The following is a 16,530-nucleotide window of genomic DNA, read 5'->3' on the forward strand; positions in this document are numbered from 1 at the left end:
TAAAGATATTAAACAAAAAAAATCAACAAGAAATTTGAATAAAAAATCATCGATATAAATTTCAATTCTATTTGCGATTGGAAGAAACTTCAGTCAGTGAGTCGCAGTACGACGTAATGCGGCGCTGACTTCACGCCGTATTTCTCCGCTTTAAGATGGCGCTGCTGGTTGTGCCAATAATGGTGTGCCTGGCGCACTTGCGCGAGTGCAGCGAGTGTCGAGCGGAGTCGAACATGTCGCAAGGTATACCGTAGCGTATCTCTTTTTTTCTTCGGTTGTTCCTCACGGATTTTTCGGCCAGCCGGTGCCTCCACGCCCGTGCGTAAACGCGCAGGATCGATTTAGGCCCGCGTCGACGACGATTCATGAAAGCGGCGACGAAAACGCCGGATCCACTACTGCATCTCGATGTAACGACATTTCCGGAAGGCGAACCAACGTCCGCTCGTGAAATTTTTGGCATCGACAACACGCTGTTCGAAAGAACGTGAGTCATGAAATTGTAATAGATATCGCGTTTAGTTTCGCCAAGAATCGACCTGTTCTTTTTAAGAGAGGTTAAGTTTCATGACGTTAACAGTGTAGGAATAAGCGCGGTAATTACATAAAATTTTTAATTTACAAGACTTTCTAACTTGCTCGTTTTGTCTTCAGTAGTTTCGTTTGAATATTAGACAAAGAAACATCAATGTTACAATTAATGTTTTTATTTATGAAATGTAGTTTTATAATGACTAAGACAATGTAAAGTAACTTAAATTTTAATTGTTAATTTAACATTATTAATTACCACTTTTATAGCATCTAGTATATTCTATGATAATTTTAGGAAATTATTATATTATTATAGTAATAATTTTACGAATTAAAAATGGATAAAATAAATTGAAAAAATTTAGTATTTATTTTGTGAATTTTTGCTATTTTATACTTAATGTAAAATATTAATGTAACAGTATTTCATAAAATACATTATTATTATTTGTAAAAAGAAATACAAATCATTATGTTTGTAAATTTAATAAAAAATAATTTTAAAAATTGTTTTATATAATAGTGTATAGACAATGAATTATAATATATAACATATATATTTTTAGATAAATACATACTCTTATCATTTATTTCTAGGTATCTTTTATATTAATCTATATTAAACATGTCAGAAGAACATCAGTTACCTTCTGACTCAGATGAAGATGACGAAGATTATGTTCCTGATGGTGCCGACAGTGATCCAGTGTCTGAAGTAGAATCTGAAGGTGATATTGAAAGTCCAGAGGATGAAAATGATGAAAACAAGAGAGAAACTGAACAGAAAAAAGGTGCAAAGAGATCTAAGGGTCGAAAGAGTAAAAAGACAAAGCGCAGGAGAACTTTAGAAAAGTCGAAAATATCTGAAGAAGAAAGTAAAGAAGATGAAGAATGTAAAGAAAAAAAAGAACTCACTGAAGAAGAAGAGAAAAAGAGAGCAGATTCTCTTTGGGCTGACTTTATGAAGGATACCGGTAAAGTGTACAAAATACTGGTAGTACTAAGCTAGAATTATCTTGTATTTTATAATTATGTAATATGTAACACATGAAAATTTATTATTATATTAAATAGTATAAAATAATACTTAAGGATTTATTTATCTTAAAGAAAAAAATTTAATGATATAGATTATATCTGTAATATTTATACTTTAAAAGTTTTTTGCAAAATTCAATTAAGGATATTTTCAGATTTAATGTCATTTGAATTAGAAAAACGATCAATATAAATGTAATAATTTCATTTAAATCAGACTGATGTAATATCTAGAAAGATTCGAATGTCTCATGCACTTTATTTTTTTTATAGCTGTTGTATCGAAATCAAAGCCACAGAATACAATAAATAGATCAAACGAGAGATCGCCACCAGTAGTTCAAAAACCAAAAGTCCAAGAAAAGGTTAAGATAACTAAGGTTTTTGAATTTGCTGGTGAAGAAGTGAAGGTCGAGAAGGAAGTATCGATTGATTCCGCGGAGGCCAGACTATCTGTTTCCACAGCCGAAAATTCCACCGCGAAGCCATTGGAGTCGGTATCTCCCGCGGTAAAAGAACGCGGGCGAGGCGGCATTCGACGCGTCGGATTAGGCGGTATTTCTTCAGTTCTCGGACAAATCGGAAAAAAGGCCAAAATTAGTACATTAGAAAAATCCAAGTTAGACTGGGACAACTTCAAAAAACAGGAAAACATTGAGGAAGAGCTTAATACTCACAACAAAGGCAAGGATGGATATTTAGAAAGGCAAGATTTTTTGCAGAGAGCGGACCTACGGCAGTTTGAAATCGAGAAACAGTTACGGAATTCTAGCAGACGTAGCACGCGATGAATTCGCATTTCCTCAATGTTTAAATGCGTCTCTTCCTTCGGGATTGGACGACGAGATAATAATATCATGGTAGAAGATATTTACTCGCCGACTTGCCAAACTCGAACGCTTGCACACTTTTAGCCTAATTCGTTCGAGTTTTGCGCTATACTTTGAGTAATACGCAAAAAAAGCGTTGCCTCGCGTTCAACTTGACAGCATTACTACTGTTAGCGATCGGTGGTTTCTTTGAAGAGAGAGACCGATCATTCCAGTTTTGAGACTCATTTTCTCATGCGTACGTAATGTAATAGCTTAATTTACTCTCAGCGAGCCTTCGTCTCGGCCTGATGACCACACGGAACTTCGCATCGAAGCAGATTGTTCGAAGCTTTTGACGCTTCTTAAAAAAATTGTGCCCATGTAGAACATGTCCACAAAATATTTTTTTATTTCATTTCAATGGAAACGCGCGATATGTTTACATGTGTAGTATGACTATGAGTATACGCGACATTCTGATAATAATGATTAGTCGAACGTTACGAGTGAATACGAAGGAATATGTGTTTTAGGTAATATAACAAAATGATAACATAATGATGACATTGATTGACCTCATTCATGACCACTGCCTCTGGCAATGTATGTGGAATATTTATAAATGGACCTCGTAATAGATGACATAGATTATGTTGAGGCAGTTGCGGCGAATTTTATATATCATCTTCGTCTGAAATTGTTACATAGAAAGGTATAGATAGTATGACGTATTAAACACAGACATTGTTACTTTCATGTATGTTAGACAGCAATATTGACCCAACACATACATAAATGTACTCAGTATCCAATTGATAATCTTCGATTCAGCTCAGGTTACAATTCCCTCGATATACCGAATTTGAGATACATTTTAGTGTAATTCACACAATGACTGCTTTACATTTGTGAATTCTTTAATAATATTACTGAATAAATTGTCAAAAAAGAGATGATATTTACTCTTTTCAAAATATCAAGACTTGCAACCGGTTCAACAGTTATAGAGTTTGAAAATAATATGAAAGAAATTGTTATATATATAATTTTTTTTCTCTCTGTAATTGCTTTATTTTATACACATATATAACAATAAAATGAGAAACAACAAGCTGGATGGATGGTAAAATTGGTTTTAATTTTTTTGAATTAAAATGTTTTACTTCTATTTTTAAAAAAACCTATCCTTACATTCTTGTAATGAATAACATGTGAATAATATTCTTATTATTCATATTTTTAATAATATTCAGTATTAAAAATAGACTCGTTATAAAATTTTCGTGTTGGACGAATTCGGATTTTATACGTTTCATAGGAAACAAAATATAGATACACATATCTTAAAATATTCTAAACTGTTTAGAGAATATCAATCCATCCAATTATTTAATTAATGTTATTTTGTCACCAAACTAATTACATAAACACTAAATCTGTCGATTCCTCTGCGAACAGTATTTAATCCTCTGGTAATCATGCTCCGTTCTTCACTGCAAATTTTGATAATAAAAAAATTGAAGTCGTTAACGAAACGTAATCTCTTAGTAAGAAATACGAACTTATATAAGAAATGTGCTAACTTTGGTTTTGCTAGCGATAATTTGTGCGAACGTTTGAATGCGAGTTTTCTCTCGCTGTTCGATGGGCCTGCTGTATTTTTACCCACTTGTGTATCATTCTTCAATGTACTTCTGCGTGTCACTCGTTTCGTCCCTTCTTGTCCGTCCTGTAAAAAGTCAATGATTCGCACCACTGTAACACTTTATCTCGATATTTTTGTGTATTTAATTATATCCCCTTTTTTATTACTTTATCATCAAGCTCCTCGCTTAATACATTCTTTAACAAAATAAAATGTACTTTTTCAATTTTAATTTTTATTTAAAAAAAGAATTATCTCGTATTTATTCGAAAAAAAAGAATAATTTCCAAAAATGTAAAAGTGTTGCTCCGTGATAAACAATTAAGAACCCTTATTTAGAATTTAACGCGTTTTTGTGTTATTATTATAGATTAACGATTAACTTTAACAGAGTAGCACTCGCGATGCGAAGGAGTCCCGTGAGATGACGTGCATTTGCAAACTCTTAACTCATCCGAACTGCGATCTCGCATACAGACACAAAGTCTCGCGAAACAGTTATTGTTCCTCGGTCGAGCGCTTTCTCTTTTCGAAGCCTTTTTATGTCGGCGACGCGATCTTTTTCTCTGCCTCTTGTTCCTCTTCTCAGACGTGCTCCGCAGATTTGCATGTCCGTGCGAATTTGCGCTACTGCGACGCTCTGCCAAAAATTCACGGGTGAACAATGCGGATCTTCCGACGCGTCAAGTCTAAATTTTTTTTTTTTTTAATAAGTTTCCCGTCACACCTTTGCGACAGGTACATATTTGCTTTTTAAAATCGCTGCCGGAAGCTAATCCGAATGTATTTGATTCCGTGCTTGTCGTGCTGCATATAATTCAGATAAATGCGATAAAGCACCGTCATACTTTGACTTCTTCAATATAAACGCATCAGATTCTTTAGTTTAACTCCTTTATGCAAACGAATGCGAGCGATGAATAGATATATATAGTTACTGAACTTAAAATAATCATTTTCTGCATGCTGATATTTTTAAAAATATTCCTGCATTTTATTTTGTTTGTCTTGCATTTTTGTTATCGACATTAATATTGCCTAACGGTGTTGGGTATTAGCACCGTAGCAGGTACTAATGTACCAGGATACCTGGTATCTAATGTCATATGCTGTTATTTTAGTCTAGAAAGGAATCTGGTTGAGTAAGTAAGCTGATACGAAAGAAAGGATTCCCAGGAACGCAGGGAAAGCAAGGTCGAAATAATTTCGCGTAAAGAAAGAAGATTGTACAACGTTATTGAATATTCAATATCCAATTTATTATTCTGTGTCTCACCGCAATTTTCGTGACGAGTATGTCGAAATCAAACTTTCAGAAGTCGACTGCGAAGCCTGGTTTTTCTTGCTGAAAGTAATTTCAGTAAATTAGGAATGCAAAAATGTAGTTGAAAGAATCTAATTTGCATTTCTTTACGTTGATTTATATATGAAATATTTGTCATATGACAAACATAAGCTAGCTAAACATTTTTGTTATTTTTCAATTTATTGCAAAACTTATCACAACCAATTTTTTTTAAGATATTTCGATAATGTCAGGTGTGAATTATTTAATACTTCTTGCACTTTCTCGACTCGATGTTAAATGACGTCCTCGAATTTTTCGAGCCATCTTTGGAACGCTTTGACTTCGGCTTTTTATGTTTCGGTGTCCTTTTATTTCGCGACGCGGTGGAATTGTCCGAAGAACTTCGACGTGACGTTGATGGCGGTCTCAGAGCCTTCTCTTTGTTCTTGTATTTATGACTGCTATCAGCGGTAAAGAAAATACTTTCCAAGTATGCGAAGTTAAATTGTGTATACGCCACAGCCTTATCGTAAAATGCGGCATTTCATGAAGATCCTGCTCGGTGACGTGGCATTTTCTAAAGAATCCGATTGCGACTCTGTCGGCTTTTCACGAAGAAACTAAGTAGGATCCTCGCGAGATGCTGCGATTCGTGACAAGCTTACAAGAATGACGTGTTCCTGAAAGGATTGACTGATCCGCACAGTCATTTGGATTTAGCGAACTCAAACTCAAAATACGTCGGATACTTATATTTATATAGCATAAGTACACATTTTATTCATATAAGCATTTTTTCGAGCGATAGTGCAATAAATATTTGAGAAAAAATAAAAATGTAATTTACTTCAAGCAGAGAGCAGAATAATAAAAAAACTAAAGTCTGTTTTCTATCTACATTTTAATTTAAAATAGAAATAAATAATATTTATGTAATAAAAATATAATTATAAATTTTAAACACTATGTTGTTATATAGTAAAATAATTTCATAATTATATATAATTTTTCTTATACAGTTTCTTACGTCAAACTCTTATTTTTATTTCCAATGCACTTTGGATTGGGGCATTGTCTTGACATTTCCAATTTATCCGATTAAAACTTGTATATCTTTTAAAAGATAATTTGCTGTAATTTTTGAGAATATTAAGATAAGTAAAATGTATATTAGTATATGAATTATTAATATCATTAATTTATGGAATAAATTACTGGTGCAATACTTCGTATTCTTAAAACATTTTTGTTCTTTTCGCATTAAAGAAATTTAATCTAATACAACCCCTTTGTTTCAAATACAAACACAATATGCACACTGTGTAATTATGCAAATATTACAAATATTTTATATAATTTTCTTTTATCATGATCGAAAATAATTTATTTGATTTTTATGCTAAATTAAATTTTAACCTGAAAGCATGGTATATTTTCAATTGTATTTTTGTACCTAACTTCAATTGAAGATGTCAAAAAACGAATGGAAAACTTTTGTCGGAAACTTTAATTCATTTTTTTCTTTCATTTTATTTCTTAGAATGACAAAAATGTCTTATCACAATAGTTACATTAGTTCTATCTGATAATAGCATTTGGCATTTGTGAGTGTCCTTTCGCCTTTCTAAATCGCCATCAGCTGCACGAACAATTTTAGCCTTCCGAGAGAATGACGAGGTCATCATACTGCTCACGAATTTAAAGGGAAGTCCGCGGTTGCACTCGAACGCATCCTCGCGTCCAGCGCGTTACAACTGGCAGCATCGACGCCAGACTGGCGGCCGTTAGTCCACGACCTTGCCATCGGCGATTTATTCACCGGCCGGAATATTTTACTGAGCCGCTTCTTCCTTCGACATGTTGCACGGTTGCACCATGCCTATTCCGCTCGAGCGCTCTTCTCATCCTCTCGTAGTCATTCAATTTGCGTCATTGTCCCTTTCCCGGATTTTTCCTTCTTGCTGTAAAACAAAAAATGTAAATATATATACATATGTTTACATATTTGCATTTTTGTTTTATAATACAAATAGAATAAATAAAATTCATATAATAATATTGTAATGATATATATTTTTTATAGATTTAAATTATATATAAATAATTATAATATTTTTATAATGTATATTTATATTATAAAATATACTATATACTATATATAATTATAACTATATACTTTATATTATAAAAATAGAAGTTTATAATATTTTTATAGTATATATACTGTATTTATACTGTACAGTTTTAAAAACTTTTTAGTATTTCCGTATATCCCTTCTGCCAATTCTCTAAAAGCCCCTGTAAGACGCGTTCCCTACCCTACCCACATTCATGAGCTTCCCCACTCCGTAGGATCGACCCTCCCCTCTACTAAGGCTCTTAGGTTATATAGACAGTAGTTCGGATATTTTACACTACGTCGCGCAACACAAGCTTTCTCGTATTTAAAATGCACCATCTCATGCTATAAGAAGGCTCGAACGAGAGCGAAAAGCATACTTACCTGGCGTAGAGGTTACCGTGATCATGAAGGCGGTTCCTCCAGGGCGAGGCTCTTCCATTGCACTACGGTAGGGCTGACCCTTGCGAATATCCCTAATGTGGATATCTCGGACGTAAAATTTTTGATAGTCGGGACTGCGTTCGCGCTATCCCGGATAATAAAATTACAAAAATAACTTACAGAGCCTTCTCTAAACTTGGACAAGTCAAATAAGGATTCTATTTAACTCCTAACATGTTGACTAAATGCCAAGTTATGTAAGATTTTGAACTACACTGTTCTGAATTGTATGGATCGATACTCGACTTTGCTGACAATATTTCGTTACACGAAGTATTATCGCCAGAGTGAACGCCGATCCTATGTGTTGTTATTTGGCACTGCGGTTATACAGTAATTACATCAAACATCAAAGAACTACTTAATAGACAATAAATTTTATATAAATTTTTTGTGTAATTGTATAACAAACAACAAATAAAATTTAAAAAATAAAAATATATATGTATATGGAATAGAAATATTAGATCTTGATTGCACTTTTCGTGACTCTTTAGTTTCTCTCTTTAATTCATTAATAATATCTCTGAATATTTACGAACAGATTTATTATGACAATTGTGTGTACTTATACTTACTTGGGAGACATATACTTTATCTACTATCTCAAAACTGCACATATTTATGGAATATTTTCCGATGTCCCAACTAAAAAAAATTATATATGTAGAAACTTTTTTTTAGAAAATACATACTCTAATATTTTTGTATAAAATCACACTATCTTAGATATTTTAATAATATTCTTCAAAATTATTCTCATATATAGAATAAAATGTTCCATAAATAATTTGTGTGTAAATAACCTAATATATTATGTCATATAAATTTTTGTAATAAAAATGCTCTATTACTATTCCACACATATAAATTCAATATAAATGAGAAACATCTCAGAGATGTTTGAAAGATTTCCTACATGTTTCAGATATCTTTAGGATACCACTATAAATATTATGTATACATTTACTTGTTTCGAGGTAAGATATTACATTTCCTGAATATCTTTATTATAACACACTGATAATATTTTAAGGAAATTAAGATATAGTGTTCGCGATGATTTCAGCACATTCCACAGATCTTCACATTTTGCTGTGTTTCTTAAATACTATTTCATAAGACTTTCATCATAGAGATTTACTTTTTGATGATGCAGTCGGCGCAACCGCGTCGAATGGACGCGGGCGACATTAGGGCGCGTCAAGATATAAATTTAAGCTCGCTTTATATCTCTCGTAATTTCTGCAGGGTGTTCTTTGTACGAAGTACGTAAGTTTGCGACGACGCGAGAACGCGAGAGCGCAGAATACAGCCCGTGCAAATTCTCAAGTTATTTTAAGCCACACGGCACGGAGCGAGAGAGAGAGAGAAAAAAAAAGGAGAAGGACGAAAGGCTCGCTGCGATTCGCACGCGAGCGCGCGGACACCCGATGGGATAATAACTCTTAATTGAACGCAATTTTCTAATTAACGATCGAGCAAATCAAATTTAACTCGAGCGCCGCCGAGTGATAATCTACGTACACAGGTGCACATGTAACAGAACGCTTCGCTTCGCGCGTCCAGCGCGCCTGGATCGAATTAGTTGTCGAGATGTTCGGCAATATTTCCTGCCTGCTCTTGAAGAGCATCTCGAGTAACTAACGCGTAACATCTGGGAGAAAAACAAAACGGTTAATTACCGAGTACTTCTTTTTGCCTTTCGTTAACACAACGTTATTATCTGCTACATCTTTCGTATCAAGAGCTAAAGAAATGAGTGATAAATCGCTTTGTGACGCGAGTACAAGGTCCGATAAAACTTGTGCGGTTTACAAGGGAAGTCTGCCACATACCAACGTATTTTTATTAATAGCGTCTTAACAGAGCGTCGTAATTGTTAGCAATAAAAGAGAGACCGCGACGTCTATCCTTTTGATCGAAGTTTCCGCTCCGCTCTGGCAGACGGTAGACTCGTTTCACGGACAAAGTGGATCGTTGATTCCCTCGCTCGGCTTGCATTTGCATAATTGGAAATATTTCATTTTTTCCCTCACGGCGCATAAATGCAGTCGAGAATCGCGAGATGCGCTCGGCCGAGGGAAGGGCGGAGATAATTGATGCTCCAACGGATTCGTTCCTCCGGCATTGCTAAATGCAATTCCTGGCGCGTCTACTAGCTTTAGCGAATTCGCAAGGCAAACTGTCTCGCGAGGACGAAGAGACGCTCGGGATTCTGTGTCCTCATTGGCGCCGATCATTCATGCGGCGGAATTCCCTCCGCGAATTGTCTAGCTAGGATGTGAAAGCGTCCGGACGAGATGAAGGATCGATTCGGCGAGATCGTTTGTCACTCGGCGACAGATAATTTCAATCGCTGACGCACGGATTCTGTGTACAATGAACTGCATATAAGCGATCTATTGTGTTGTAATATGAAGATCTCGCAATTTTTATGGCGAGTTGTTTAACTAATATGTACTGAATGGAGACGCACAACTCTCTGGCCCACGGTCGCACACAAGATTATATCCACAAACTTTTATAACAGTAATTAGAAAAATTATATTATGTAAAAAGAAATTATCTTTATAATATTATATTTTATATATTTTTTTAAAAGGCTTTATATGTCTATGAAAAAGTTTTTTTTTTCGAAAATTGATTTTACCACACTGTTCCTCTTTAAATACAAACCATACAGGTTTTGTCTAAAACATCTTTACTGAGAAACAAAATTATTAATTTGACTAAATTTCTTTCAACTAAAATAAATTTATTTAAGTATATATATTTTAATCAAAGAAATAAATATTTGAATTAAAGTTCAAGCCCTTCAGTTAAATATATAAATTGAAGAAATTTAATTTAGTTGAACAAATTTGTCATGTTAACAACATTTTTTCTCAGTATATTTATCAGATTTAATTCTCAACATATTTTGATGTTTTCTTTTAATACCTGTATGACAAAGTAACGATTTTTTTAGTCTTTAAGAAAATTTTTCCTTTGTCCAACAGATTGATTTTCCGATTTTCACTGATTGCGATGAATTGTTTAGGTGCTAATGTTATGTGGAAAGATTATGGATACCACGTAAATCGCGAAACTATATTCACACGTTTGGAGAATATCGGTTTGCAATCTAAATTAATCCTATACATATCTGCGACATTAATTTCGGAAATCGATGCTTCGTTACACCGATGATGCTCGCCGAGGCTGCACCGGACATTGACTGGTCCATTCGCCATTCCCCGGACAAAAAGAAATTGATCCACTCAAAAATGCGGAGGGGCACTCGTGCCTACTAAAAGCACTTGTGAATCGGTATGGGTTCAATTACATGAAAAAAACGTGGCGTAAATTAATGGGAAGCGAAGCGTAGACTCCGAGATCGAGGGGGAAAAAAATGAGACACTGACGCGAGAATGAAACGCGATGTCGTTGAACTTCCTATATTTTTGTCGACAAATTGATTGTATCGGACAAAACGCCCGAGAACGCGACGCAAATAATGAAAAAGTTAGTTTACCCGTTAGAAACAATATTTTGAAGTAAAAGTTTCTGCTTCCAGGGAATATTCAAAAGAACTCAATTCCTAAAAGACTAGTATTTTATTAATACGGACTATTCTTTTATTACTTTGAGTTGCGATAGTCTTGCTCTTTGAGATAATGAGTTGTCTCGAAAAAAACAGCACTTTGCACCCAGTATGTTGTATCAATATTTGAATACTTTGTTGGTTTAATAATGGAGCAAGAGTTTTTTAATCACACATACTTATACATTCCAATAAAATGAATCATATCAACAAATAATACTTTGTATTATTAAGGGGCTACGCTTTTAAGAATTATATTCCATTTTTTTAATTTTATAATTTCATATACAAATTACTTATTCAAATAAGCATAATATATACATTAAATAACTATTTGTACTTTTAATTTTTACATTTGATAATTAGATTTCAAATGATATCAAGTGCACTCATGCCATCTATGGGCATAATTAATTAATGAATTTGACATTTAATTAAATTTTCGTTTCTCGATTCGTGCTTATACTAAAATAAACTGCGGAATTATAACGCGAAAACTTGTGAAAACGGTAAGCCATAAATTTTCATGTCGTTACGCGGGCGACTTTTAATTACGTTTACATAAGGAAAAGCGATACTCGTCTCGACCGCGACATCGGGCAACGACCTCCGACATTGACCGAGGTCGTTTTAGCTCCGCGGCAGAGCGTAGCTCTCATCCGTGCGACGCGTCGTTTTTCAAAGACCGCGCTTTTGCTTTCCTTTTCCTCACACGCCACCACCCTTCCTGAAAACGATATCCCTTGCCGCCTAAGAGTTTCCCTTCTGCGGAAAAAACATGCGGCAGGAGGATCCTCGGTTTTCTTTACTCTCGTCGGAGCCCTTCTTTCGTCTTCTGTCTTCTTCCACCGGGAACGACCATGTTTTATGGATGCACTTCGGGACCTCTCACGACGCCATCGTTCCCTGAATATTTATCCGTTTATTTATTTGATCCGAATTGCCCTGCGCTGCTGGTGTAACGTAGAATATAGATTCTTACAAGTTATTTGTATAAAAATTTATTTCTTTATTATATTTGCGCTAATTATATTGTTTGCACGTATAGATAAATGTCTAATATAGCATTTTCAAAAAGAATAGATGGCGAAATATTCGTTTTTATTTCCTTGCAAATATTTCTATTTATTACAATAATAACGAGATGATTTCGTTATGTAAAAACGAAATCGATCTTACAGTTTATTCGTTGTAATTCGTAATTGCTGAGACAAACAGATATGCAAATGGAAGACTGATTTAAAATCACTTAACACTGTGGAAGCCGAGTGTGAATTATTCCGGAAGTTAAACATTCAATGATACGATCGAATAAAGGCGATCTCGTTGGTAGAACGTAGGATGTAGGTCATAGAAAGTTGCGCGAGGAAAGTGGCTCGCGATTTTAATTTAAACGATTGGTTTATGCATGCGAGTTAGGGCACAAAAGGGCGGCTCTCCGTGAGTTTTCAAAATGAAAATTTTAACTCAAATTTAGCAAATTATTTTTTATGTTTAAAAAATGATACAATACACAATAAATAAAATAAAACAAAATATAGCAAAATTATAAAAATTTATTTAAATGTACGTACATAATTTTGTGCGTGTGTGTGTGTGTGTAATAATATACAGGGTGTCCCCGATTTTTTTCTGTAAAACAAGCTTTAATAAAAAGCTATGTTTATATAACTTTTCTTTCTCATTTCAACTCTTAAAACATACTGTTAAGAGCTTAAAATTATACAAAAAATCCGGACACCCTGTATAGTGCAAAGTATAGAAATGTTATTGCTCGAAATACAAAAATGTTATTCTATCAAATACTGTAAGAATAGTTATGTGTATTTGCATATTTTTTAAATTTCTATAGAAATTTAGTATACTAAAGATATAGCTATCTTTAGAGAGAAAATATATATGTGCATATAAAATTTCTCTAGCATCTCTATCTGTGTATGCATAGTAACATATCGAGATTAATACCTCATAGTCAGAGCGTTACAATCTACAAGAGGCATATCGCTAAGAGATTATTAGGTACGTTACCTTTCAAATGCAAATATTCTTATCAGATAACAGAATGGAAAGAGATGCATTCTAAAGAGAAAAATGTGTTATCACATTTCCTTATGAATATTTTTCTCAGAATTCTTTACATAATTGTTTCTGTAAAAGTACCAGAATTTTTAATGATCTTTTATATATAGGTAATATAAATTTCTTGATTTTTTTCTATATACAAATTGAAATACTTTTTAGAAATGCTACAAAAAATTTCTTTTAGAATCTTTTATGTACGTGAATATTGTGAAATATTCTAAGATTTCTAAAATTTTTCATTCTCTAAGAAAAACTTATAAAATCTGAAGAATTTTAATATACTTTTTCAGAAATCTTTAAATGTAACGTACGAAAAGTTCTTTAAAATATTATAAGACATTATAAGAATTTTTATCAATTATTAAAAATTCTCTACGTTAAAGTCAACTTATAAAACTGCAAAATTTATTATAGAACCGCGTAATAAATATTAATGTAAATATTGACTCGATAGAGTCAATTAAGATTTTATAAATTGGTGTTATTTACAATTAGTTTTAATTTAACTTCAATTTTTGGCAATTAATGAAGAATTTCCAATAAATATAAAACAACGAAGGTAAGCTGAAAAAGATGACTAATACAGCATCAGCATTTATATTACGATCTTATATTGCGTCACTGAATTCGTACATTCCGTCGTCAGTGGAAAGCCATCGACTCATTCCGGTAAGGAGCATCACGAAGACGTCATCTGACATTGGCATTAATGAAGATTCGTCCACTGTGACTCATATCTCGCGTAGCCACTTATCTACTTTAAACAGGTGTGGTGTGTGGAAATACCGTCATGATATCAGTCGATTTTTAATGGCGTTATTCAAAATTTGTCTTTTTACTTCTAAACTAATCTTTTTACTCATTTTAACATACTGTATATTATTATTGCTATATTGTTTAACAATATAATTACATGTTTTGTTGTCACTAAATATTTCCATTAAACCTGAATAATGCAACTCATATAAATATTTTATACATTTAATGAGTATATTATTATTATTAATTATCATTAATTAATAAACAATATTGAATTTTTATTCATTTAATTATTTTTTAATTAATTTAATGTGTAATTTATGCGTGACATTATTATAAAAAACGTTTACTTTAATTTTACAATGTATTCCCTGTAGACGTCATGAAATTCATTTTGCATGCAAAACGTTTTGTCGCAAACGTTTAAATTAATCCTACTATTTAATTACTGTTATAATATGGTCTCAATTGCAGAATTTAAATCAATTTTAGTAGTATTTAAAATTCAATAATTAACACATGCAAAATCCTGAATTAACACGAGAATTTATAGAAGTGACAACACACGCAACGATCTATTGTCCAATGCTTCGTAAATTTTTCCAACTGTTCGATAGACATAAATGTCTAGCGCGATGACGTGAGATACATTATCATTATTCTCACCTCAGTTTCTGGGATTTCGAGACATTCTGCGGAGACGTCGGAAAAGAGAATAATATAATGGGCCACGGTCCTTGGAGGGACCGGTTGACGTAACCGGTCCACTATTTTTAACCGCGTCCTTTTGTTTCACTTTTTCCTGTGCTCCCACGTCTTTATCTCTATCTTTGCATTCCCTTTTCTACATATCCATTTAAGAAAATAAAAATATAAATTTTACTTTCCTCTTTTTCTTCCTTTGTACTTTTATTCAAGAACACTGAAGGCAGTTTGGAAAAACAAATAATACGTACGTGTCAATGCTTTTAGCCGACATTATTATTATACGTGAAATATTATTATATAAAGTAAATATACATGAAATTTTATATTATGTTTAAACTTTTAAACAAAAATAATTTGAAGTCTTTTAGGTAAGTTTATTAATAAAAACAATTTTTTTTAATATTAGACGTTTAACAGAGAGTAGGTTTTTTAAAAATAATTTTTAAGTCATTTTTCTATGTTAATGAACACTTAGAGAATACTGTGCACATGTAGTAGACGCTTGATAAAAACATATGTTGGTCAGAAATAGCTGGAGTGTTTGATTAAAAAACACTCGATCAGAAAAGGAATTTCGGAAACAAGCAACGTAATGCAAACAGCTGATCAACATATGCGGACAAAAAACTAGAAAAATCCAAGAATATTAAACACGTGTATTATAAATATACAGTTTTTCTTGAAGACAGGATGGATCGGAGGGAAAGAAATTTGTCATTTGCAAGTTTAGATACGATTATGCGCAGTTCCCATTAAAAATACAAACCATATTATAAAAAGTAGCGATAATGATGAGATTATTTTTATAAAATAACGTTTTCAATTCTGCATAAAATCAAATATCGAAAACAATGTAATTCAAATATATTTTTTATTAGTCTTTAATTTTTTCTACAATTGCGGATAAAAGTTGCGATTTGAAAAAAAGGACTAGATTGTCGGAAAATATATAAGATGCAAAAAATATTTAAAACATATTTTGTGTGTCCTTTAAAATGTTTTGATCATAGAATATCGAAAAGTTGAAACGTTATCAAAATGTATTTATAGATTATTATAGTTTTATGGTTTTTTTGTCTTTACTCAACGACAAAAAATTTTGATCGTGAATATTTGAGTTTTTACTTTGAAACCAACTACAATAAACAAAACTATGAATAATTTAACTTATAATGGCTTACGCAGTGTATATGACTACATATATTTTACTGCTGTTTTACATAAATAATTTTTAAACGAATAAGTGGAAAGTTTAAATGAACTTTCGCACAAATATTTTACTAAAGTTTTATCAATACGTGTGAACATTTTTTATTCAATTCATAATGCTGCTTTCTAATCAAATTTGCAAATAAATATTACAAAAATTTAACAAACTTCTCTAAGAATCAAAGAAACCAAACGACAAATAACTTTTAAATTAACAAATAAGACAATTGTACTTGAATTATACACACAGGTACTCAAACATAATAATAAATAGGACAATCTGTGAAAGTTTTGTATATTTGGTAT

The 16,530-nt window shown here is 32.7% G+C and overlaps 2 protein-coding genes and 1 non-coding gene across 3 annotated transcripts; 2 read left to right on the plus strand and 1 right to left on the minus strand.

Moving 5' to 3' along the window:
* Positions 1 to 348: 348 nt before the first annotated feature.
* LOC105832283 (craniofacial development protein 1) lies at positions 349 to 4,255 on the plus strand. The gene is made up of 3 exons (XM_012673090.3): positions 349 to 487; positions 1,132 to 1,508; positions 1,846 to 4,255. Exons 2-3 carry the CDS (start codon positions 1,160 to 1,162, stop codon positions 2,361 to 2,363), a joined length of 867 nt encoding a protein of 288 aa, XP_012528544.1. The 5' UTR covers positions 349 to 487; positions 1,132 to 1,159; the 3' UTR covers positions 2,364 to 4,255.
* On the minus strand, positions 3,761 to 7,294 carry LOC114255530. The gene is made up of 4 exons (XM_028194572.2): positions 6,345 to 7,294; positions 5,583 to 5,778; positions 4,413 to 4,709; positions 3,761 to 4,113 (listed from the first exon to the last, which is right to left on the minus strand). Exons 1-4 carry the CDS (start codon positions 6,398 to 6,400, stop codon positions 3,784 to 3,786), a joined length of 879 nt encoding a protein of 292 aa, XP_028050373.2. The 5' UTR covers positions 6,401 to 7,294; the 3' UTR covers positions 3,761 to 3,783.
* A 518-nt stretch (positions 7,295 to 7,812) lies between these two features.
* On the plus strand, positions 7,813 to 7,974 carry LOC114255649. The gene has a single exon (XR_003626867.1). It is a non-coding gene; the product is annotated as a U1 spliceosomal RNA (small nuclear RNA).
* Positions 7,975 to 16,530: the final 8,556 nt, after the last annotated feature.

This window comes from Monomorium pharaonis, chromosome 3 (assembly GCF_013373865.1).
Source record: "Monomorium pharaonis isolate MP-MQ-018 chromosome 3, ASM1337386v2, whole genome shotgun sequence".
In the NCBI taxonomy this organism is placed as follows: Eukaryota; Metazoa; Arthropoda; class Insecta; order Hymenoptera; family Formicidae; genus Monomorium; species Monomorium pharaonis.